The sequence below is a fragment of the Magallana gigas genome, chromosome 1, assembly GCF_963853765.1.
Source record: "Magallana gigas chromosome 1, xbMagGiga1.1, whole genome shotgun sequence".
Classification (NCBI taxonomy): Eukaryota; Metazoa; Mollusca; class Bivalvia; order Ostreida; family Ostreidae; genus Magallana; species Magallana gigas.
In genome coordinates this window covers 7,711,770-7,739,232 of record NC_088853.1, presented here as the reverse complement: position 1 = coordinate 7,739,232, position 27,463 = coordinate 7,711,770, and the positions used below count along the sequence as shown (strand labels likewise).

Below are 27,463 nucleotides of genomic sequence, written 5' to 3'. Positions count from 1 at the left end.
GAAAATGCCTAAGTATACTCTTACTCAACTTTCAATCGCTTGTTTTTAAATTTCTAACCGCTCTGCGACTTCAGCACAGGTGGTACTATTCCGCCAAGCTTCAATCAGTTTTTTCAATTGTACAAGTGAATTTTCTTTTCTGTTTCCCTTTTTAATGATAAAAAAGTGTTGTCTCCTCAAAAGTAGTGTCATATTCATTTATCACAATAATCAAATGCTTGCAACATTGTTGCACTATTTTTTGTTACGTCATTTTAATCGAAGCGGCTTTCTAGGTCATCACAAAAGAGGAAGTATGGAGCATTGTTAGTGTTATAATTTGCAACAAATGTAAATATAAGAAATAAGGTATCATTTTTGGATGTCTATCGGGATATAGATACGGGTTGGTACGTGATCAAATCTTTCATAAAGCCCTTCGGGCTTTATGAGATTTAATCATGTGACCAACCCGTATCTATATCCCGATAGACATCCAAAAATGAAACCTTATTTCTTAAATATCATTAGTAGATATGTAATTGATGTTTACCTTTGTTTACATTCCTTAAATGAGCTTAGAATTTGTTAATGAAAAAATGGAAGTTTGCCTATTACATCCAGTACATTTAAATTAGTTTAAGAAAATAATAAGACTAGTGTAGCGGAATTAAGATTTAAATAAGCTTTATCCATAATACTCTCAAAGATTTCAAATAGAGTGCCCTTAGAAGATTTATAGCCTTGAACTTACTTTCAATATCTATAACTGATAAACCTCCGTCTGTTATGTCGCCTATCAAGGTATTTTATTTGATTCTTTCATATTTGTCCAAAATGAAATTAAATCAAAGTCTTTGGACCTGACTGATATATTCTTGATCTGGTATACATGTCCAATATAAATGTCCAATATAAATACCTAAACACCTGACAGCTTTTTTTGTTGTTTTAACGCCATTGATTTCATCATACGAGGGTTGTCCCAAAATAATGTAGACAGGACACATAATTTATAATCTGTTCACTGCAATTTCATTAGACTTCTTTGTTTTCTTCAATGACCCTTTGGCAAATAATGCTGAAAAGTTCAAATCTGTACTTTATTTATTTCTCGAGAAAATGAATAATTAGTAACAACAAGTTTTGCCAGGCGGCGCAATATGCGGCGTCGAAAATTTCCAGTTTTACGTTGTTGCTAAACCTTTCACATCGTTTACAATAACATTTACGTTTTATTTCCGAAAATGTCTTAGAATATATATTATCTTTGAACATGTACCATGCGTGCATAATCAATATATATTTCTAGTTTTGTTTTTTAAATATTTTCTAAGTACAAAGGATCTGTCGGCTCCAAACTTGCCCTGTACTTGTTGTCTAACGTCCGTCTTACCGAAATGTGTCGTTTAACATTTTGACGTCCATTGATATCGTTCGGGATTTCTTTTTTTCCACTTATTGTCTCATACTTGTTCAATTATTTTCAATGTTGTTTAACTACTTATTCACAAAACGCATTTCTCATCGATTTTGTTAATTTCATTTAATTCCTAAGCCGCTCAGGATTTTTCATGGTCTTTACAAAATTGTATCAGTTACTGCTGCGCCGCCTTAAACGCTGACAACGTCATTTTATTACCAGTTAACTTTTTAACTTGTCACAAAACGCGCTATAAAATATTTAAAAGTTTTGTTGTAGCCAAAACATTTTCTGAGTAAATAATAGAACTATTATCAAATATCAGTGTATGTTTTATTTGAATTTTTTCATTCGAAAAGTACTTTTCCGCCCAATTTTCAATTCAATAAGTTGATTTTAACTTTTTGTTTTTGACATTGCGCCGCATGTCGAATTTTTGATCTAACATGCCTTCATTTCACTAATTTAATCTCAAACAATATTTGATTTTAAAACTTTATTTGAATGCAACTTTCTTGAACCCTTTGTGGCACAAATTTCATCTTCCTTTGTCTTCGATTAACTGAATAACGCCACTTGTCTACGCTATTTAGGGACAACCCTCGTACATATATTTTATTTTAAATTTAGGGTTTTTATATAATATTTCTATCCATTTAAGAAACTGATCACCAATATTGAATTTTTTAGTGTTTCAAAAAGAAAGTTCCATTCGACATAGTCCGCTGCGTCGGACGGGATTTTTCTTTCTCGGCCTCGAAATCTTAAATACAAAGATGTAGCTGCCACGTTTGATCCGGTGTTTATACGTATATATCTATATGTGTATATATCTAGTTTTTATATATTATTTAGTTTGTAGTTTAGTGCTAGTTTTGTAGATGTTTTTCTTCTTTCTTATGTAGTTTTTATTTTGTTGTCCTGAAGAAGGGACGGGTTGTCCCGAAAATTTGACAATATTTTACTTTATTGTTCGTGTCGTTGGTTATTTTAAGTGCTTTTATATATATATATATATATATATATATATATATATATATATATATATATATATATATATATATATATATATATATATATATATATATATCCAATTTTAAACGAGCATTCTCCTACGTGTCTGCCTTTAACATAAGCCGTTTTATTTTTATTAATTGTATATGATAATATTTGTTGTAATCTTTTAGCTAAAACATAAGCTATATTTTCTAATCCTTATTTGTTAAGCTAATTGATCCATAATTCTTTAACAATTATTTTTCGCTTTTCTTGTATATTAGTGATATCACAAAAAGCCTTCAAGATTCAGACATTTCTTCTAGTTTAAAAACTTCTTTAAGCGTGGCGTAGAAAAATGGTCCACTAATGTTCCAAAAACATTGGTATAATTCACAGGGTATACCAGGGGACTTTTCTCCTTTCATTTCAAAGACGGCGTTTTTGCATTCTTCGAAAGTAGGGAATTCATCTAACATCATCTAACATCATCTAACATCAATTTGTCTTTCTCGTTCAACATTGGTATTCCTATATTGTCTACATAAGTCGAGAATTTATCGGTTATAAACAGATTCGTATAGTATTTAATTATTTTTCCGATTATTGAATTTGTGGTATTTATCAAATCTTCATTTGATGTGTTTAGTTCTTTGATAGCAGTAGATGTTTAATTTTGTTTTTCAAGATTTAAGAAATATTTCGTGGGTTTTTCCGCCACTTTCTATTCATTTTACTTTTGTTCGTATTTGTGTCCGCTTATTATTTTTGTCAAAAAGCGCATGCAAAGTGTTTAAAGTGCTTTCATTTTTTAATAACCAACATTGTTATATTGGGAATTTTCAATAGTTTCCATCTCTTTTTCAATTAAGAAGATTTTTTGTCGCACATTGTTTCGTTTATTTTGTGCATAGTTCGTGGACAATGACGTTTTTGTCATTTTAAATGGGTTGACATGTACATGTTGTACAGTTTAACCTTTGTCATAGCATTTTGAATCAAACTGAAGTGGTTTTTGATGTTTTCCATAGAAATAAACTAAACTTGTATCAAAGTGTCGCGGAAAGTTAGCACGGCCAAGCGTAAAACTGTTCAAACTTTGTAATTTAGTATTTGGATATAAATATTTATAGTTTTTATAAAACATTTCAAAACTTCATAATCTTCTATTATGATGTAGTCTGTATGGTGTACGTCATTATCATACGTCATTTGAAGTTGTTTTCAAACTAGCAGAGGACTTTTAAAAGATATTACGACAAGAACATGTCTTTAAAAACGCCTGAAAAAGCAACGTCAGCTGATCACATGACCACACTGAACAGCGTGCCATCACAAAACTGTGTTGACTGAGGTAAAACACAGATATAAACAGAACAAACAATAGAGGAAACAGAAAGAACATCGAAAATGTTCGAGTTTACTTTCCCATCAGTGGCACAACCGATAATTCAATGGAGAATGCAATTGAACCATCTGACCAAACGGCGTATGCGGCATATTACTATCAGGTAAACCCAGGACTACGACGTTATAGTAACATCGCTATAAATCGACGTCAGACTGGGCCGTGCGGCCTGTATATGCAATGTATATATAATGATAACTCCAATACAAAAATGTACATTGCTCCGAGTTTTATACATATAGATTATTATACTCTATATTAAAATATTATAATACTTTCCTGATATTGGCGCAGTTATTTTTAATAAAATTACATGTGTGCACCAACTGTTTGGACAAACCTCGTATATTGACAATTGTAAAAAATTCATTATCAAATTCAACATTCAATAATATTTTTCTACCATCAACTGACTTTTTAACATTTAATATTTCGACACTTAAATTCTTTCGAAAAAGCACTGGAACACCTGAACTGTGTGACGAATCGGTAAAGAAGAGAACGCTTTCCCCTGCCATCCGGCATTTTATGTAAGTTCATTTTTTTCCAATAAAACGTGTCTCTTTTAATAAGATAACATCACATTGAGCTAATTTAAGCCATTCATTTTTGACGTTTTTCATCAGAATTAAGCCCCCTTACATTAACTGAATGGATTTGTAATTTTTCCCTAATTTCTATATGTAGGTAAATAGAATACAATATAATAAGTAGAATTATAGTATAAACATACCCGATATCGTATAAGAGTCAGTCTTTGAGAGCATCTATGTTTCATCTTCATCTCCATCCGTCTCGAATGAGAGCTCACGTCAGGATGCGGAATGGGAATCGTACTGACGAGCGCGTATTTCACTGAGGATAACCACTATGTCGCGCTGCTTGCTGTTCTCTTTTGAATTATGCTTCTGTTGTGGACTGCTCCATTTATCCCCCTTTTTGCGCTTGCGTATTTTTTTGCAAGTTTGCTTAGGATTTCCCTAAAAGGTTTTTACCATGCTAGCTGCTCGGTATTTTACTTTCCTGTCTTGTTGAGCAGGGTCCGTAGGTAGTTTCAGCCAGCACCATGTTCCGTTTGGCCGAACTGTTGAGCTTGGACGCATTCATTTTCGACCACTTTGGTCATGACGGCTTGATAGGTAGTGGACCACTGATTGCTGACCCTGATCTTGTCACCGAATCGTTTGGCAGACAGAGCATCATCGGCTGTTTGGAAGGTTTTGGCTACATCAAGGGTGCCACACAGCATTGCCTTAGCATATTGAAAGGCATGCTCTGCCGATTTGTGACAAACCCCATAGAGATTGATCTGGCACGGAAAAAAAATTGGACAGCACATTACCTTCTCCATTCAATGCGATCACATGTCGTAGAATTTGCATTTCCGGCCGCCAGGAGAATGATCTTACTACAAACCATTTTGCATTTAGGATTGTATTTACAATTGTTCCTGGTGTGATCGGTGTCCCAGCAGTTGGTGCAAAAATATTTCTGTTCATGTTTTGGCTGCCCATAGTGAAAAATGAGCATCTTAGCCCAGCGCAGTGATATACTCTAGCAATAGATGTTCCTGGAGAAAGGGCTGCTACGTAATAAAAGCGGTTGCCATTCAACACACTAGTCATTTTGTTTTCACTGGGTATCTGATTTTTTCATACAATATTTTCCTTTCAAACATAATTTCAGATTCTCTAGAAGGTCGGACACCGAAGGGGATTCGGATTTTCAGTGTTTTTTTTTTCATTTGAGTTATGGTTTCCCGAGTTTCAAAAGAGAACAGGGAGATGTTGTTTATCTCGCATCAGCCAGAGAGAAGTTTGACCCTGCTTTCTCTTTGTCTTTCAGATAAAAACCCCACAGGTTTCTATCTTGCTGTAAGCAATGTAAGTGTCACAGGGTGAATTATTCATTTATTCAAGATTTATATATTATTATTTTTTTAATATATTGATATATAATGTACTCATATTCATATATCATTTTCATTATCGTCTATAAACATAGTGAATTTCAGATTACTGGAATTTACTACGTTTCCACATTCCATTCATATTCATGGTGTTTTCCATTCATTGGTTAAGTTTGGAGTGTGAAAGGTCAAAGGTGTTTGGGTCATGTGAGAGTTTGTACGACTGGTTGATATATAAGAAATTGTGAATGAGTGGTTTTACAAGCCTTACATTTAAGTGCGCATGCTTGGCGCCAATTCCTATATCTAACACACTTCAACCCCAGACAGCGGAGAGAAAGGAAGAGTTTATCTCCTTCTCCATATTATATAACCTATTTCATAATAGTTATATGAAATATCTGTCATTTCGGTAAGTTCATTTACCACAGTTGCCTAATTTATCTGTTAAATTAATTATTTAAAACATAAATTAATAATATTTAAACATCTTAAGATATATTCAATGCGTGAATCTTAGTTGTGTGAGTGTGAAAACAACAACAGATTTTACAATATTTTAGAGTAATCAACTTATTACGCAAATAAAAAAATTCATAGTGATGTCATTTTTCAAAAACTTTGCATACAAATAGACATACATTTATTGTCTCATTTAAAAGTAAAAAAGTAGGGGTCACATCTCAAAAATTTGATATGAAAAGTTGACAATAACAAACCGTGAACCATCTAAAAATCCATAAAACGAAATACAAATTTAGAGCAGAGCAAAACACGAACCTCCAAATAGATAGGTAGGATCAGGTGCCTAGAAGGAGTGAGTATCCTCTGCTGACTGGTCGCACCCATCGTAATATAGCATGTAATAAGCTAATAAAGCTAATAGGACCGTCATTTAGGGCGCTTCATACAAACCAACGTGTTCTCCTATTATAAATGTCAATGTTTTTACTATGCTTCATGTCAAGTTACGTTTGACTGTTGTTAATGTGTACAGTTGCAAATGGTGATATCTTATACAGTTATAGTCTTAGCATACAAATGTAGATGTAATGTGCTTTGTAGCAAATATTTTAGAAAAAAACCTTTTTTATTCAGTCGTGTTGACAATTCCTTCCTGGTGAAAAATATGAATATCTAATTCAAGCATTCTTCCGGTTTTACATACATATATATTTAGAGGCAAACACATTTTCGCTGAGATTTTGGATGCTTGAAATTGTCAGGTCAAGAGCGTATAATGTCCGGCTTAGAGTTTTTTTTAATCACGAAATCCTGCTCAATTTGGCAGTTTCTATAAAATATTACATCTTCCACTTACAACACACTTAATGTCTGAAACTTTATCAACTTGTTGATCACAATACGTTGTGCATTGACTGATATAAACAATACACTTATCGTCTGGCATCTACTTACATTAGCAAGAGTAATATCGGAAGCCGTCTGTATACCTTTTTGTAATAACATTTATGTACGTTTATTAAAAAGAACAAAAATTAAAAGAAAAAAAGAAAAGCAAAAAAAAAAATGAATAAATAAAAAACAAGAATAGAGTTTCTGGGTCCCCCGCCAGTCAAGCAGTATACTACACTGTAGTATACTGTATATTGGAATATTTACAAACATTCAGGGCTGTTCAAGTATTAATGTGTGGGGAGGTTGGGAGGAACATTTTTTTTACCCCCACCGCCCATTTTTTTTCTATTTTTCCTGTCGCAAATATTTCCAAAATACTACATTCTTAAAGAACTTGACCAAAGTATTAGTGGTATAAACATTTGGAATAAATTTAATGAAAATCAGTCAAAATTTGTAGGCATGAGAGCGCTTACAAAAAAGTGTGACGGACGGACGCACGGATGCACGGACCCAGGGACACACGGACGGACTCCCGGTATTCTATGTCCCCTCTCCGCGTGGCGGCGGGGGACAAAAAACATAAACAGAATTATGTTTAATTTTTTCTAACATGTGTTAAAACGAATCGATTTTAAACATGTCTTTGATTGTTTCGAATTAAAACATCTAATCATGTATTATTTACATTATAATTTAGCTCTGACGCACAAAGACATAACCCTCACCTTATCCCCTATATCATACGTTTATACTGGGTATTTTTTTTATGAATCTTTTCAATATAATTAATAATACATTTTGTCTGCGGAACTAAATTTAAAAAGCAAAAACTTAAAAATGCATTTTTTTTTGTTTGACCTTGACTTTTGAACCTTATGTCATATTGACTGGTAAAGGTCAACATTTCAATTTAAAGTGGTTTGATGGCCCTACGAAATAAAGTTCAAAAGTTGTAGGTGTTTTCAACAAACTTAAGATACTTTCAGGTGCGATAACTGCTAGAAGGCCGCCCCATATGAGCAGAAGTATAAATCATTTTATCTGGTTAGGGTTTATGCACATAAATGCATGTTATTGTGAATCTCATGTACGGGCTATAGTGAATTTAATGTACGAGGCTTGCATACATCATTACAGGGACTGTCATGCAGTGATGAGGAAATACAGCGCGTATTCCGAATCTGAACTGTTATATACATATATCTGTTATCTGCTGGATTAACGCTTTAAAGTACTATCAGTACTTTAATTTGTGTGAGGTATATCTATGGTAAGAGGAATCTAAATTGTGAAATTCGTTGCTCTACCACTAAAAATATGCAAAAAAGGCCACATTTTCAGAAATCTTCTCTACCCCCACACATGTAAGGAAAAAACTGGTTGCATGGTCATGATGTCAATGAAGCCTTCTACTAAAATTGTTAAATTCATGGCCCCTGTGTCAGGGGTTCTAATTCGAGTGCTGGGCCAATATGGGCATATAGTAAAAATGTATTAAATCTTAGGAAATCTTCTTCTCCACTCCCAAACATATTTGTTAAAAACTAAATGCATGATTATAATGTCCATGAAGCCTTCTACCAACATTATAATATACATAGCCCCTTGGTCAAGGGTTCAGGACAAGGGGGGGGGGGGGATATGACAATATAGTGTTAATGCATATAATGTTTTGAAATCTAAAAATTTTAAATTTCATGTCCCCTAGAGTATGGGTTTTACCCTAGGGCAAGGCCAAAATGGACGTATAGGTGTTAATGTATATAATGTTTCAAAATGATCTTCTTTACTCCCACACACCTAAAAGAAAAACTGAATTCATGATTTTGTAGACCAGATCTTTAAGATTTTCGCAAAATTATAGGTTTCGTAGATTTCAGAGAGGGATGTGGTCGTCATTACAAATTTATAATTTTTCTACTCCTGAATGAAACCCAATTTAATGAATATATGAGATTCCTCGACAAGTTTGTGTATGGGTTATCACCATCACCACATAAGTGTGTATACATAGGATTAGTTTCCGTATACGATATGTGCTCTTTATTTCAGTCACGTAGTCACACAATTAATCTTCTAGCTAGCATATTTGTGTGTCCTCGCAGGATAAAACAATCAAAAGCTGATGACAAAGAATTTAATGAGGAGAAAACATAAAATATGGAAAAAATGATAGATGCATTGTTTGATTGGACGTATCCAAACCAAATGGAACTTAAACTTAAGTTCACCCTTCCAGTCTTTAAAACATACAACAAATAACATAAGGTCAAGATGAATCTTGATTTTAAGACTATCTGTCTGAACAGTTCTGTACAAAGTTTCAAAAATCAACTTTCTTACATATTGTAAATCTCCTCTCTCTCTCTCTCCACAATGTTCTCTACGCTTCTGCCATTCTCATGATACTTGGTTATGGTAACCTCCTTTACTCGCTTCCGGTATCCAGCTGTGTGGGTACTCTTGTCTGCCATACCAATTACAACAGTATCTGTCTGTGTCTCAACGGTCACGCCACCTGGAACAGGATACACTACCGTCCTGCAGATGGATTTTCTGGGAGCCTGTACAGGGCTGGGCATAGTGCGTTTCCTGTAGATACGTCCAGCAATCAGGTCATTGGTTTCAGTTTGAGGTTCCTCTTCTCTTGGAGTCTCCTCCAACCGTACCTCTGGATCTTCACCCCAGTAACTTTCACTGTCAGTATCATTCTCGGTGAACTGCTAGGATCTGGAATGTCTTTCTCAGACTCCTTGGACAGATCGTTCTCTGCATGTTTCAATCTCAATGTTTTGCCAAATATTCCTTCTTCTTAAAGGACACACGACATTTTTCACAAACGACACTTTATAACATGAGCTGTCCAGGCATTTTTCCCTTCAACTTCTTTAAAGCACACTGGACATACATGTATCTCTTTAAGCTTCTTGGGGGTCACCTTAGTATTTACCATTGTAAATCTGAAAAATATGTAAAATGAACTAACCTTATACAAATGGTCTCAAATTTTTTTGTTAATTTTTTTTATGCAACAAGTAAAAACAAAACAATAGCAGGACTACTGGTCTTATGATGGATATATATGCTCTGTGATCAAGAATTTATGACATATATAATTCTGAAATTCAGGTTCTAGTCCTGCACATAATCTTGTAACCAAGTTGGAGTACACCAACTCGTCTGTAACTTCAACATTTTTCGCGGGGGTGTTAAGGAAGCATATGGAATCTGAGTTACATGCAATTCCGTGAAATGACAAATCTTAGTTATTATGTACATATTCAAATATCTAAGCCACGAAACGTAGATCAAAAACAAATAAAAAATACTGAAGACAATTTTTTTCCAGAAATTAGTTTATATTACGTAGATTTACACATTGATGACGTCATGGCTAAAAGTTGAATGTCGGGTGAATTTGATCGGAAAACATTGTAAACATATTTAAAATATAACTAATCTAAGAAATAAAATAAAGTATTGTGGTGTGATTTATTGAGAATTGAACATAAGAATACTGGGGGAGATGTTAGTTTTATCAATCATTCGCTAAAAGGTATGTACATTTGCTTTCATTTCTCGGCCAGGCTTTCCTCTGTCGTTGTTTACGATATAAAAATCTGACAAGAACAACACTTCCCCGTATATATTGAACTTGAAAGTTTATACGTATCATTAGTTTGATCAATGCTTAAATTGAAAAGTGCTGCTAGAATCCCATGTTGTGTGTTTTTTTGATGCAATTTGCCGTTTTCCGTGCAAACTATACAAAAGTTGGGAAGGTCTTACGAGAACCGGATAAAAAACTTTTTAATAAAGAAAATCATAGGATTCTAGCAGCGGTTTTGATTAAACTGAGATGTTTTGCTCTCAATTGGTATGTTTATTTTATTTTTGAAACCGCGGGGTAGTGTTGTTCTATCTCATTTTATGTTAAGGAATATACGTAAGCTATTTATAGTTGTCACGTGATAATGCACCAATGTGGCAGTTATGTACTACCCGGTTTAATTGCACTGACATCTATTTTAAAGGATAATACTAAATTTTTTATCTTATTCAAAATACTTATTTAATTTCACGATTTTGAATATAACAGTCAAAATAAGACGCTAAATTTCCAATATGCTTCCTTAACACCCCCGCGTGTAGGATGAACCAAAGTCATCATCCTGCTCTTCCAAATTTAGTTTAACATTTGGAGAGTCACTTGACTCTGGCTCGATATCCTCGCCTCTGAGTACTTGAGCTTTACAGGCTTTCATCCTGTCGCAATGAACCATTTGTTCCTTTCCATTGCGTCCACAGTTGACCTTGTAAAGGACTTCGGATATCTTTGCCAGGACCTGGAATGGTCCTCGCTAATACGATGTTAACTTTGGTGAACAACCAGTTTTCCTTTGGGGAAAGTACACATAAACTGAGTCTCCACTTTTGAATTGTTCATAGGACATCTTCATGTCGTGATAGTGTTTTTGTCGTAGAATTGCTCCCTCTGAATGTCGCCTCACTAAGTGATGAGCCCGTTCCATCTAATCAAGCAGAACCCAGACCCAGTCATGCTTTGGTACCTGCTTCCAAGATGAGGGAATATCATACAGGATATCTAACGGGGTGGTAGACTCCCTACCCAGCATAAGCAAGTTTGGTGTGAATCCTGTTGATTGATGTTGGGACGCTCTATATGCCATCATTACAAAAGGTATGCATCCATCCCAGTCCCGATGATTATCGTCCACATAGTTACTAAGCATGGTAGCTAAGGTTTTGATGAACCTTTCTACCATACCATCAGACTGTGGATGGTATGGTGTGGTTCTTGTTTTTCGGATTTGCAAATGGTGGCTCACCTCCCTGAATAAGAGACTTTCATACTGGAGTGTATTAAGACAGGGACTCCAAACTTACAGATTACTTCTTCTACAATTACTTCTTCTACAATTACTCCTGCTACAGTTTGAGCCTCCATGTTCGGCATTGGGAAGGCCTCTGTCCATTTAGTGAAGTAATCTGACACCAGCAGTACGTAGCGATTCCCTTTATCTGTGACTGGGAACTCCCCAAGGATATCTGTTGCTACCCTCTCCATTGGGTAACCAACTTGCAAAGGCTGCATTGGACCTCTTTTTGTCTTGAGTGAAGCTTTTCTCCGTGCACATAGGTCACATCCAGCAACATATCTCCGGACATCGCTTTGCAACCCTGGCGAGTAATAAGCTTGCCTAATCTTGTTCAATGTCTCGGTCACCCCAATATGACCAGAGGTCTTGGAATCGTGCATATGCTGCAAGATAAAACTTCGCGGTGAGAGCGGCATAACAATTTGGTATGTCGTATTGTTGCTTTCTTCAACTCCCCATATACGACAAAGCAATTCATTCTTCAGGACCAATCTATTCCATTGAGCCGACAATGACCTGACCATGTAACTTTCAGCAGTGACTTCGCTGTAGTCTGGACGCTTACCGTCCTCCATCCAATCCTTCACAAGTCTTATATCCCGACTCTCATCTTGCATTTCTACAAGTGTTTTCGATTCAACAGTGCTGGTGTTTTGACCTCATGCTTTTATGTCCTGGCATAGTCCTCAGGCACATCTGCTTTCTCCCAATCATCAAAATATCCGCATTGGGTACAAGAAACTCTACTTAGCCCATCTGCATGTCCATGTAATCGCCCCGCTCGATGCTCGATTTCCATATCATATGGCGAAATCACCTCTAGCGCTCGAGCCAATTGCCCTTCCGGATCCTTAAACCTAAGCAACCACAGGAGGGAACAGTGATCCGTCACAACAAGAAATTTGCGTCCATACACGAAATGCCTGAAATGTTTTATAAACGTCACTTCTGCAAAGAGTTCCTTCCTAGCCACACGGTACCTTCTCTCCGTCTTGCCGAGATACCTTACTGGTATAAGCTACTACCCTCTCTTGTCCATTTTGGATCTGTGACAAGGCTGCACCGATCGCATTTTGGCTGGCATCGGTATAAAGGATGAAGGGTTTACTGAAATCGGGATGTGTGAGGATAGATGCTGAGGTAAGCTTTGCCTTCAATGCATCAAATGTTACCTGGCATTCATTAGTCTATTTGAAAGCAACTGATGCGTTTGTCAGTCGATGCAGAGGGCGAGCTATTTCAGCAAAGTTTGCAATGAAATTTCTATAATAGCTGCAAAGGCCAATAAAGGACCTTACTTGCGTCTTGTTAACTGGCTCTGGCCACTTTCTAACGGCTTCAACCTTTTCTGCATCCGCCTCAACCCCTTTTTCAGATATAACATGCTCCAGGTATTTGACTTGTTTCGAAAACAGCGTACATTTCCTGGCCTTTAGCTTCAAACCAGCTGCTCTTAGCTTCTCAAAGACCAGTTCTAGGTTGTGTAACATTTCTTCAAATGTTTTCCCATACACAATGGCATCATCCAAATAGATGAGGCATATTTGCCATTGTAAGCCTGACAACACCGTCTCCATCAGACGTTCGAATGTTGCCGGGGCATTGCAGAGCCCAAAGGGCATCACATTGAACTAAAACAAACCTTGCCGCGTCACGAAGGCTGTCTTAGGCTTATCATTTGGGTTCAGCTCAACTTGCCAGTACCCTGCGTTTAAATCGAGAGTACTGAACCACTTGGCACCATTCAACTGATTGAGTGACTCATCGATGCGGGGTAAGGGATAGGCGTCTTTCATCGCACGCGTCACACTATTTAACCGCCTTAGTCTACACAGAATCTTTTAGATCCGTCCTTCTTTTGTACCAAGACGATTGCTGACGACCAAGCGCTCTATGAAGGCTCAATGATATCCCTTTTTAGCATGTCAGAAACGTGTTCGTCGACTTCTTTCTGCATATGAAATAACAGACGTCTTGGTGCCTGTTTGATAGCTGGGTGGTTTCTGGTATCGATCTTGTGCTGAACCACTGAGGTTCGACCGACATCCTCATCAGTCTCAGAGAAGAAATATGAGTACCGGATAAGCAAGTCTCTGGCTTTGCCCTTATCGTGGTTTCCAAGAACTTTGGTGCTGCTATAAAACAGCTCTTTTAAATGAAGTATAAATGTACATTTTTTATGTAGATAAATATATAGGAATTCATAACCAGGAGGTTTAGCCTTCTCGTTAAGAATACTGATAAAGTTACAGAACTTGCTTAATAAGCTTACATAGCTTGAGGAAAACTGAATGTTAAATTTAACAATATTTGGTTTAAAAAGATAAAATGTTGGTATACACTTTTCTCTTTCGTTGTTCAACACGGTGTAACACAAAATACAGTGAAATTCATCTTCGATGTCTCTTTAACATAAATTACATAACCTGCTACTTCATTCTATATCATTCCATCTACCAGTTTTAATCGTAAATGTATGGTTAAATCCAGCTAAAACTTGTTTCATATAATTACTTATTATAAGCTAGCGAGTCAAGACATATGACTTGTGTGTGACAAGGCAACCAGCGAGTCCAGCGGTATACCGACATATTGTCGGTGACTATAGATCATGTTATTACTACAAGAAAAATACATAATTATCAATAATATTATTTTTACATATATGACATCTCTATATTAAATCAGTATATTTGATGATGATACATGTGATGATTTATTGAAATATTATAATAAACCAACACAAGCTATAATGTTTCTTAAAGTTGTGTAATGTATATTGATATTTATATAGTCAGCATCGTAGGATGTTTATTAGATTTTTTATATCCCCGCTCCGAAGGAGAGGGGGTATACTGTTTTACCCTTGTGTGTCTGTCAGTCTGTCCGTCTGTCTGTCTGTCTGTCCGTCTGTCTGTCTGTCCGTAACAAAATATTCTGTCGCATTTATCTCGGCAACTGTTTATCGCAGATGCTTGAAATTTTAACACAGTGTTTGTTAAGGCATGCCATATCGTGGGATATATTTTTGTACCAATCAGACGTCAATTTCCTGTTAAATGACGACTTTGTTTATTTTTAGCAAAACTTTTCAAACAAATTTCCGTCAAATAATTCTCAGCAACTATTTATTGCAGATGCTTGAAATTTTAACACACTATTTGTTTTGGCATGCCATATTGTGGGATATATTTTTGTATCAATCGGATGTCAACTTCCTGTTAAATGACGACTTTGCTTATTTTTTAACCAAAATTTTCAAACAAATTTTCGTCAAAGATTTCACAGCAACTATTTATCACAGATGCTTGAAAGTTTAACACAATATTTGTATAGGCATTCCATATCGTGGTAATGCCTATATAATACTTGAAATTTTAACACACTATTTGTTTTGGCATGCCATATTGTGGGATATATTTTTGTATCAATCGGATGTCAACTTCCTGTTAAATGACGACTTTGCTTATTTTTTAACCAAAATTTTCAAACAAATTTTCGTCAAAGATTTCACAGCAACTATTTATCACAGATGCTTGAAAGTTTAACACAATATTTGTATAGGCATTCCATATCGTGGGATATATTCGGGTGTCAACTTCCTGTTAAATGACGACTCTGTTTATTTTTAGCCAAAATTTTCCAACAAATTTTCGTCAAAGATTTCTCAGCAGCTATTTATCGCATATGCTTGATATTTTAACACACTATTTGTTTAGGCATGCCATATTGTGGGATATATTTTTGTATTAATCAGACGTCAATTTCCTGTTAAATAATGACTGTTTATTTTTTGCCAAAATTTTCAAACAAATTTTCGTCAAAGATTTCTCAGCAGCTATTTATCGGGGATGCTTGAAATTTTTACACAGAGTTTGTTAGGGCATGCCATATCGTGGGATATATTTTTGTACCAATCGGACGTCAACTTCCTGTTAAATGAGTACTTTGTTTATTTTAGCCAAAATTTTCAAACAAATTTTCGTCAAAGATTTCTCAGCAGCTATTTATTGCAGATGCTTGAAATTTTAACACACTATTTGTTTAGACATGCCATATCGTGGGATATATTTCTGTACCAATCGGATGCCAGCTTTCTGTTAAATGTCGACTTTGCTTATTTTGCATATTCACTTCAGAGCGGGGGTATCACTAGTGAGCATTGGCTCACAGATATCTTGTTTTTTTTAAAAAATCATTGTCATCTTTTTACCTTATACCAAAATAAAACAGAATAAAAACAACTTACATTGAACCGCATCTTTTGATATACTGCAAGTTTTAGAGACGAATGAGTATTACAGTCATTTCATGCATATCTTTTACAATTTTATGCTATGCTATGGTATGCGATTTTAATGATATGCTATGAGATTTGTATGGTATGCTATGAGATTTGTATGCTTTGCTATGAGAAATTGATATGAAGGGCTTAATGATATGGTATGCTATGCTATGGTATGGTATGCTATGAGATTTGAACAAAAACGCCTCCATACACAGAAGAACTCCACACATTTCGAAGTGAAATAATAAGAAGCCAAAGTTTACCACAAATATATCATATGAACATTTATTTTTTTCGAATAAAAACATTTAAAACCGAGTTAAAATAATGTTGTATGCTATGCTATGGTATGCTATGGTATGCTATGATGAATGCGATTCTATGAGATTGTATGCTATGGTATGAGATTCCAATGCTATGCTATGAGATTCCAATGCTATGCTAAGAGATCACAATGCTATGCTATGCTATGGTGTATGTTGTAAAAGATATGCTTGAACTGACTGTAGACGCCGTCTATGATTTCAAATGTAAACACATACGCTTTAAAAATAATTAAAAATTTAGGAAACATGTTAAATATCTTTGAACAAGTTTTCAAGTTTTATTATCTTCTTGCAGAAAAAGGTTATTTACTGACAACAATTAGGATGGCTCTATCAAAATACGACTCAACCCGGGAGACTACCAACCTAGCTCGTGTAGCCCGGATAATCCTTGGCCCTTGCACTGACGCACTACGCGCTGTTCTGAAAAAAGAGATGACTCCAGCCGCATTGTCACACAATGTTAAAGTTTTTATGGCCAATCTTCCAAAATACACGAAGCCTCCAATCAGTAAAACTCAATTACAACAAATTAATAGCGGAGACTACTCAAATTTTGACATCCCGCTGCTCTACGTCATATTACGCAACATTTGTTCAATCCCTGAACATAGACTAAAATGGGGAAATAAACCTAGCCGAACAGATAGGAGTGTGTCAGCAAATATTGAGAGAATTCGTTTGGTTAGAAACGAGTATTACGGACACGCGACCCACTTTGCTATCCAGGATACGGAGTTTATAAACCAATGGAAGGAGCTCTTTTTAATTGTAATTGAGTTGGAGGCGTACATTGGAAGCTCTACTGATTTCCAAGACGCTGTGACAGAGATCAAGTCGTGTCCCATGGACAGAGAAGTAGAACAGAAATTCATAGACAAATTGCTCCTTATTGAAGAACTGCAAGGTCAGTTAAATGGTTAAATGTCACGGACGTGATTACTAGTTATTAATTGTTGTTCTTAAATGTTTCATACACACTATTACTATAGTGTATTTATAAAAGAAACGCACTACATACTAAAAAAAAGAAAAAAAGATTAAACATTTTTTGTTTACTGAATTTTATTTCCTATAACTTGTACTTCTTATGTTTAATTTTCAATATGAACATTTTTAAGGTACATCTTAGTTTTAACCCATTTTAGGTATGAGAAAATAATAAGTTTTGTTTTTATTTATAATTTTTATTTTCAGACAGAATAGCAAGTCTAGAAAATACAAAGGTTCCTTTTCTTCTGAAAGGTATGGCTATTTAAACAATGAAATGTACAAAAATGTCATAACGTCATACATCTGAATAGATGTAAAGTTTGAGGGCTTTCCATTTTCATAGTCCGGTTTAAATAATTCATTATAACAACTTACTGAAAGCAGAAAATTAGAAGAAAAAAAGTAAATACTCCTTACGTGCTCCTTTTATCTGTATATGTTCTTGTGTTTTAGAAAATAACAGATACACTAGACACACTCAAAATATATGAGATATATTATTCCGGCAAATACCTTACCGTGATGTTGTGGGAATTGCATAACCTCATGTCAATGACATTGGCATATATAATCATGCTTCTAGGATATGCTCTCTCTCTCTCTCTCTCTCTCTCTCTCTCATTTTTAGCCGGGCTCTGTTGAAAGCAGAGTCCAGGCTGTAGGCAGGCAAATCGCCAAAGTTACTATAAATAGCACAGCTTTAAAAGTAAACAAAAACCCAAACAGTGTCACAGTAAAAGCTTCCGCTTTACCAAATAGATACACAAAAAGTCTCGTTTTGTCAAAATTGCTGGCATTTTGTTTTTGTTTTTTAATTTCGAGAAAATTGTGTTTTCTGATTAATAACCTGTTTTAAAAACAAGACTATGCATTTTGGACACATACAATGCGCATGAATTTACGTGAACTATTTTGCTGCGCGTCGAAGAAACGGGGATTGAATATATAACGCTTGTTGCAAAATTTAAGGCAGCAACTGTTGATCTTTTTTCTACTTGACAGACATATTTTTGTTTATAGCCGCTTATAGAATTTGGTCGCTCTTTGACGCTTTGCTGACATTAAAAGCATGAGAGAGAGAGAGGAGAAAGAGAGAGATTCATTTCATTTTTTATTACACAATATGCATAACGACACACCAAAAGAGCCCGGTTTTCAATACTTCAGTACTTTGATTATGTAAGCATATATAATTCTTTGACTATATATTCTAGTATTTAGTGTACAGCAATTCTAGCATTTAGTATGCATCAAATTGTTACAATACCCTAGGTTATAAACATTGGTAAGAAGATAGTTGTTGTAATGTGACAAATATGATAATTATCACAAATCAAGCATCTAAGAAATACAACCATCAGCTGAATAATTCATTGTATAAATAAAGCGTCTCACGGAAAAACAAAACATCATAATAACAAGTTGCTGTCCTTTAAAAAAGGAGGACAATACGTGGACCATTTGTATGTGTTTCCAACGAAAACGTGAAAGCCTTAAGATTATCAGAGATTCCACCGACTCAAGCCTTCTGCTTTTAACCATTACATGTGTATGTTGTATTACGTATACATGTATATATAGCCCTGAACTTTTATCTCAGAATTTAAAGGATTCATACTTTTAGAATAAATATGATATATCTATGAATGAAGTTTGGATGTATAGTATCAGGCATTCGGTAAATTCTAATATTTTGGCACACATTACGATTCGCACTACTTTTAAAAAATAATAATCGGGAAGTACTCTAGCCTCGCCTACTAAAAAAGTAAAGTTTAGTTACTTGTGCATTCGGAAAACAATAAAACATTGCAAATTGTTGTTTCGGAATAACATTAACTTATTTCATAATACTGATAATTCATATCACATGCCAATCATTTTTTAAAAGGAAGACTTTGTGTCTGTGCTGTTTACCGACAACTTTACAATTACAGCGCCTTTGAACCCGATCCTGATTCAGATAAACGTGTGCTAGCCTGGTTTCCTGAGCTACCCATTACGCACAGGAACCAGGCTAGCTCATGCACAGGCTGGATTTTCCCCATAACATCCGGTTTAACCTCGCTTATATATTTTCTGCGTGGACCTCAGGGTCCACGCAACAATTGTGATACTTTACTCTGGGTAGGATTTAAATAGGAAAGAAAGTCAAACACATATTTAAATAAATTAATAAAGTAGTTTAAATTAGCACATGTAGTCATGATGTTTTGAAATTAAACTCCATAGTTAAGCGTTAATACACATTTAAAGTTAGAGAAACAGTATTTACCGAAGGATGACATGATGTAGAACTCTTTTGTATTAAAAACCAATATATATATATATATATATATATATATATATATATATATATATATATATATATATATATATATATATATATATATATATATATATATATATATTGACGTCACAACATCTATTCCGGTTTGGTTTACATATACAATGTACACAGTGCTCTGAGTAAAACGCTAACGTATGCCTTTCTGTCACTCAAGTAATCGACTAGACAAAATTGATAATGTTAAGGTGAACACGTCAATCTTAAGAATAAATAGATGTATGCATTAATATAAGCATTTTTATTAAATAAATAACTATCATCCAAGTAGGAAATAACCTTGAGTTAATTTTTATTCCAAATCAAATTCTTCCCAAACAAAATAAGTATGATATAATTGTAATCAGAATGTTTAAATACTTTCTTTAAAGTCGGTGTTAACATGTTGAAATAACGACAGCAGACATTTTCTACGATCTAGGGATCTACGCAGAGATTCCTCCGTCTCCGAACTAACTTCCGCTTTAAGCATGTTTAGATTTCAACGAATATGCTCTTTTTGAGGTTTGTTTGTAATTGAGTGGAGCGTTTAAGGTAAAAGAACGATTTCAAATCGATATTGTTTTAAGTTTTCCAAAATTTGTCATTTAGACCGAATATCAAAATTTTCTAATAAACTAATGCTATGTTGATAAAACAAAACGGAAAAGATTGAATTACGCACTTTTGAATACGAAAATTAAACGACATAATAAAGGTAATTCATATCCATTCACATATTCCAGTTTTTAATATTCAATCACCGTTAATACATCACCATCCGACTTTTTTACCATAATCAGTTTACATGTGCTGCGTATCAGTCATTTGGCTGACAATTATTACTATGCTTTTAACAAGTCCATTTCTTTAAGTTCAAAAAATGTTTTGTTTTGAATAATTTACACACTTGTATGACTTTTTAAATCAAATAATTTCTGAATTACAATATTTTTAATGATTGATTACTACACATTGACAAGTATAGGTAGATTACTCCATTATGAACAAGCAACGGAAGATAACTCCATTAACTATTACAACCTCTCCCTTTCATTCCTACGCTTTCACAATATCTTAACTTTCATTTACATCCTTATTCTTTTCTAAATATATGGATTAACTTGTTCCGCTTATTGAAATTTCAAAGCAGAATAAAATAGTAAGACAAATATAATTAATGATGACAGCATATTCATTAATTTTTTTACTTATGCAGTAAGTTTGTATTTTATGTCAACATTTTATAAATATTATATACATTAACACTATATGATCAATAAGGCCACACCCTGCACCATACCCAATACACTATATGAATGTTCTGGTCCTGCCCTAGATTCGAAATGTATGAAAGTAGAGAAGAAGACTTTTTAACAATATATTCATCAGTAGGGGTTTTGGATTTTGAAAGTTGAGGTTAAAGACTTCATTGATATTATATTCATGCATGTTGATTTAAATTTATATATAATGGATTAGAGAAGATAATTTTAAGAGATTTCACACATTTTTGAGAGTTAATTCAATCAACTCTCCTATGCAGTAAATCTGGCAAACCGAAAGTGAGACAGTGTTTAGACCTAAGCACGAATAATCACCGCTGATAAGACTTAGTTATTGAAAGTAATAGAGAAATTCGATGTAATGTAGGCTGGAGCATTGTTTATGAGGAAAACTTATCTATGAACAGTTTGAAAATAATCAGATTTTAAATAATACGAACAATTAAGATATTCCTGTAGTATCATGTATTCCTACGCCAGAGTGTAATATAGTCTCTTTCAACCAGACACTTTGCTGTCTCCGTAAATCTCCGACAAGCAGAGAGGCTCTCTTGCTTGTCGGAGATTAACGGAGACAGCCGAGCGTCTGGTTGAACAAGACTAGAGCTCGATATCAATAGTGCTTGGATCCATACAATGTTTAAAATTGTCTTGATTACTAATATATAGTTTAAAATTCATCTTTAAATATTACACAACATGATTTATGTAGGGTTTTCTCGAAATTTTTGTCGCGAAAGTCTAAAAATTCATATTATAAAAAAATGCGTAACTCAAATACAAATTGGAAACTAATTGCTATGCAAGATAAACTGATTTTAAAATAAATGATAGTCAAAAAAATTAACTCCCGTCAGAGTTTCAGTACCTTGATTCTATATTGCCATTATGCCCAAACCATAGAGCCTGAATTACCGACTTAGGCAACATGAATTTCACAATTATGGTAGAGAGCTTTATGGACATCATAACCATGTATTCGTTTTTTTCCCTTACATGTGTGAGATTAAAGAAGACAATTTTTGACAATCTGGCTTGTAAAAAACATATTTGGCCATGCCTATGACTCCCTGGGAGTGGTAGAGCCATGATTTTTACAATGTAGATTCCTCTTACCATAGAAATATTTCACAAGAATTGTTATTTCCATACTTACGTCGACTCGATATATGGACATTGATGGTAACCTAAGAACAAAACTTTATGATACACTTGATGACGTCATTTTTTCTGTAGTAGACTTTCCTTACTTATGTAGCAATATACCTTCGTCACCTGTAGATGGTGTTTTTGTCTCTCAGTTAATCGATACGCAATGGCATGCTTTTCGTAGGAGCAGTTTCTAAGGCGAGGCAAGCTCATTGCAATGATATTGTGAATTAAGTTGAAGCTTTTAACGCGTTATAAACAGTAACACGTTATTTCACAAACATATTGTCCAGAGCTTTCTATATAGGTTCGGATTTTGACTAGACTTGTTAACGTTATATAAATAGTGTAATAATCGTATTCAATTAAAAGCGTCAAAAATATTTTGGTGATATAAAAAATTCTATTAAACTTTTCAGATATTTCGAAATGGAAAGAAGATGACAAAGTGTTTTTTGAAACTCACAGCTTTTCATCGATGCTTGAAAAAGTAAGAAGCCATCCATACGTGATGTTTGTTGGTGTTCCAGGCTCAGGAAAAACGGCAACAGCACGTCACATTGCCCTCGTATTGCAGGGAGAAGGGTACGACATATTGTCAATTAAAAATATAAACGACATTGAAACTTACTGTGATCCACAGAATCCGCAAGTGTTTGTTATTGATGATGTATTGGGAAAGTTTGGCTTAGACGTGACTATGTATAATATATTTAAAAAGTATGAAGATATTTTGACAACACCAAAAATGTCAAAAACCAAGGTTCTTATGACATGTCGCGAGCTTGTGTATAGAAATGAAAAATTATCAACACATTTTTTGAGTCAAGAACGGAATGTAGTCATGTTAAATAGTAAGGATAATGTGCTTAATGATAATGACAAACTTACAATATTAGCACGATATCAATTAGGATCAGATGTGTTGTCCTCAGCTGAAATCAAATCATCATCAAATATGTTTCCACTTTTATGCAAGTTGTTTTCATCAAAGCCAAACTTTAAAGATTATGGTTCAAAATTTTTCATATCACCAGTTCCATGCGTTTTGGGCGAACTAGACTACATGAGTACAGAATCCAAAAAGTTTTATGCTTCCTTAGTTTTATTAGTGGTCAATCAAAACAAGTTATCTAAAGATATTTTAGACAACATTACAAATGCCAATGGTGAAAACAACGTTAATGAGAAGAAAAATAACATTTTAAAAGCCTGTAAAGTGAGAAAAGATTTGGAAAGCTTCAACATTATCGATGCTTTGTCAGAAATGGAAAAAACGTACACAAGGAGGTTCGGTAGTGAGTTTACCTTTGTTCACGACTCGATGTTTGAAATTGTTGCGTTTCATTTTGGTCGTCGGTTTCAAAGGTTAATACTACAATACATGAGCAGTGATTATATTGCCCATTACATCAAATTGGAGACATTTGATAGTGAGAACATAGAAAGTGGAGAAAAGACATGTAAAGACAATAAGCAGATTAAAAAAAATACTGTAGAAAATAGTGTAATTGATCTGTGTATAAAGTTACAAGGATCACATCATAAACCCCTTGCTGAACGTTTGTATATAGACGTAGAGAATGGGGAGTGGTATAACGTTTTTGGTAATGAAGCTCTGAAACACCCGTCAGTGGTTCAAGCTTTTATTGAAGTGATGGCGGAAAAACCTTATCCAAAACTCAAATCCTTATTTTTTTCGGAGCTGAAACACACAACAAACTTACGTCACTATGTAAACCAAGTAGATTGCTTTCATGTAAGTGGTGGCACTGAAAGGATGATCAATGGAATGTTGATCAACGAGAGATTTAGCAGATATTATGAGACCAGTATAAGGGCCATTAGCTGGGTCATTTATCAGGGACATAATCAACTTTTACAGTATATAATAGCTAAAACTATACGCGAGCACAGCAACAGCTATGATCTTTTTCGAAATTCATACAATGAATGCAAAGAAAATTATTCAGACGTGATCAAACGTGGTACCAACAACGAGTCAGAATTTATTCCAGATAATGCCCTGCCAGACGAACAAGAAAATGATACTGCCAATGTGTCAAAAGGTTCTGGAGACAATTGCATGTCAGGCAAACAAGATAATGATACTTTGGGTATGTTAAATTGTTGTTTGCTCTGCTTTGGCTATTGTGTAACATCGGATTCACATTTTAACAACACCAGTAAGTACCCTTTCACACCATGTGCAATGGAGATCGATGAAGATTATAGAAAAACAGACGAATCAGAAAAACACCCAAACAGTATTGATGATGACATGGGAGTTGTTGACACAAACATGGAATCGGAAATTGACTCATACATTGAACCTGTCATTGTAGAACAAAATCGGCTGCTCTGCCTTGGTTGTTATAGTGGTGATATTACCACCGTAACAACACTACTAAAACACGTCAATAAACAGGCAATTGACATAACAGAAAGCTGTCACAGACGATCTTATTGGGTAATGAATCCACTATCTATTGCATGTTCTCTGGGATATTTAGAAATCACAAAAACATTGATAAATATTGAAGCTAATATCAATCATAAAACTGATATATTCACACCACTCATTGGTGCTTGTGAAAATGGGCACATTAGTGTAGTTGAAGTGTTGATAGATACAGGAGCTGATGTCAATGCTATGTGTACAAATAAAACACCACTGACAGTCGCATGTCGACAAGGATATTCAGATATAGTTTCAACACTGATTAAAGGAAATGCTAGTGTAAACCTTCCTGACGGTATGGATACACCACTTACCGCAGCTTGTTCTTATAGGCATTTGCATATTGTTAAAACACTGATTGAGGCCGGTGCTGCATTAAATCTTAATACCGGTAACTGTACACCATTAACAAAAGCATGTCTTTATAGACATCTTGATGTAGTTCAGTTATTAATTGAAGCAGGTGCTGATGTAAATCTCAATGACGGGGAGTGGACACCGCTTACAAGTGCATGTAATAACGGACTTTTAGATGTAGTTCAACATTTAATTGAAGCAGGTGCTGATGTTAACCTTAATGGAGGGGATTGGACACCACTTACAATTGCATGTAATAATGGACATTTAGATGTAGTTCAGAAATTGATTGAGGCAGGTGCTGATATGAATCTCAATGAGAGTGAGCCTACACAACTTACAAGAGCATGTTATAATGGACATTTAGATGTAGTTCAGAAATTAACTGAGGCAGGTGCTGATGTGAATCTCAATGAGAGTAAGGATACACCACATACAGTTGCATATTGTAATGGACATTTAGATGTAGTTCAGAAATTGATTGAGGCAGGTGCTGATGTGAATTTCAATGCAAGTGAGTGGACACCGCTAACAAGTGCATGTTATAACGGACATTTAGATGTAGTTCAACAATTAATTGAAGCAGGTGCTGATGTTAACCTTAATGACGGGGAGTGGACACCACTTACGAGAGCATGCCATAAAGGACATTTAGATGTAGTTCAACAATTAATTAAAGCAGGTGTTGATGTTAACCTTATTGGCGGGAAGCGTACACCACTTATATGCGCATGTTATAATGGACATTTTGATGTAGTTACGAAATTGATCGAGGAAGGTGCTGATGTTAACTTCAAAGATGGGAAGCGTACACCACTATCAGTTGCATGTTATAATGGACATGTAGATGTAGTTCAAATATTGATTATGGCTTGTGCTGATGTAAATCTCTATGACGGGGAGAGTATACCACTCATAATAGCATGTGATAATGGACATTTAGATGTAGTTCAACAATTAATTAAAGCAGGTGCTGATGTGAATCTCAAAGACGGAAAGAGTACACCACTTACAATAGCATGTCAAAATGGACATTTAGATTTAGTTCAACAATTAATTAAAGCAGGTGCTTATGTAAATCTCTATGACGGGAAGAGTACACCACTAATATTTGCATGTCATAAAGGACATTATGATGTAGTTCAAAAATTAATGAAAGCAGGTGCTGATGTTAACCTTAATGGAGGGGATTGGACACCACTTACAATTGCATGTTATAATGGACATTTAGATGTAGTTCAACAATTAAATGAATCAGGTGCTGATGTGAATCTCATTGACGGGAAGGGTACACCACTAATATCTGCATGTTGTAATGGACATTTAGATGTAGTTCAACAATTAATTGAATCAGGTGCAGATGTGAATCTCATTGACGGGAAGACTACACCACTTACAATAGCATGTCAAAATGGACATTTAGATGTAGTTCAACAATTAATTGAATCAGGTGCTGATGTGAATCTCTATGACGGGAAGAGTACACCACTAATATTTGCATGTTATGAAGGACATTATGATGTAGTTCAGTATTTAATTGAAGCAGGTGCTGATGTGAATCTCTATGACGGGAACGGTACACCACAAATATTTGCATGTAATAATGGCCATTTAGATGTAGTTCAGCATTTAATTGAAGCAGGTGCTGATGTTAACTTAAATGGCGGGGATTGGACACCACTTACAATAGCATGTTATAATGGACATTTAGATGTGGTTCAACAATTGATTAAAGCAGGTGCTGATGTAAATCTCAATGACGGGGAGTATACACCACTTACAATAGCATGTCAAAATGGACATATAGATGTAGTTCAACAATTAAATGAATCAGGTGCTGATGTGAATCTCAATTACGGGAAGGGTACACCACTAACATGTGCATGTTATAATGGACATATAGATGTAGTTTAAAAATTGATCGATGAAGGTGCTGATGTGAATCACACCACTGACAATAGCATGTCAAAATGGACATAAAGATATTGTTCAGAAATTGATTATAGCAGGTGCTGATGTTAATATGTGTGCAGAAAAACATTCGCCGTTTACAGCGGCATGCATTTTTAAATATGATGATTGTGTTTAAAAATGTTTTTAAGCAAAAGGATATGTCAACCTTGTTAAACATGAATTTAAACCATTACCTGCAGCATGTAATAAAGGGTATTTAGATAAAGTTAAAACTAATTGAAGCAGGGGCATATATTTACGTGAATGACAAGAATCATATACCAAAAATAGGATCATGCCGATATGGACATTTGGATAAAGTTTAAAAATTAATTGAAGCAAAACG

At 34.8% G+C, this 27,463-nt stretch overlaps 1 protein-coding gene across 1 annotated transcript; it reads left to right on the top strand.

The window, feature by feature from the left end:
- The first annotated feature begins 6,040 nt into the window (after window positions 1-6,040).
- Window positions 6,041-27,078, top strand: LOC105336698 (uncharacterized). Its single transcript, XM_066084917.1, has 4 exons — window positions 6,041-6,127; window positions 16,888-17,499; window positions 17,790-17,837; window positions 22,766-27,078. The coding sequence occupies exons 2-4, from the start codon at window positions 16,917-16,919 to the stop codon at window positions 27,076-27,078; spliced, it is 4,944 nt and encodes a 1,647-aa protein (XP_065940989.1). The 5' UTR covers window positions 6,041-6,127; window positions 16,888-16,916.
- Window positions 27,079-27,463: the final 385 nt, after the last annotated feature.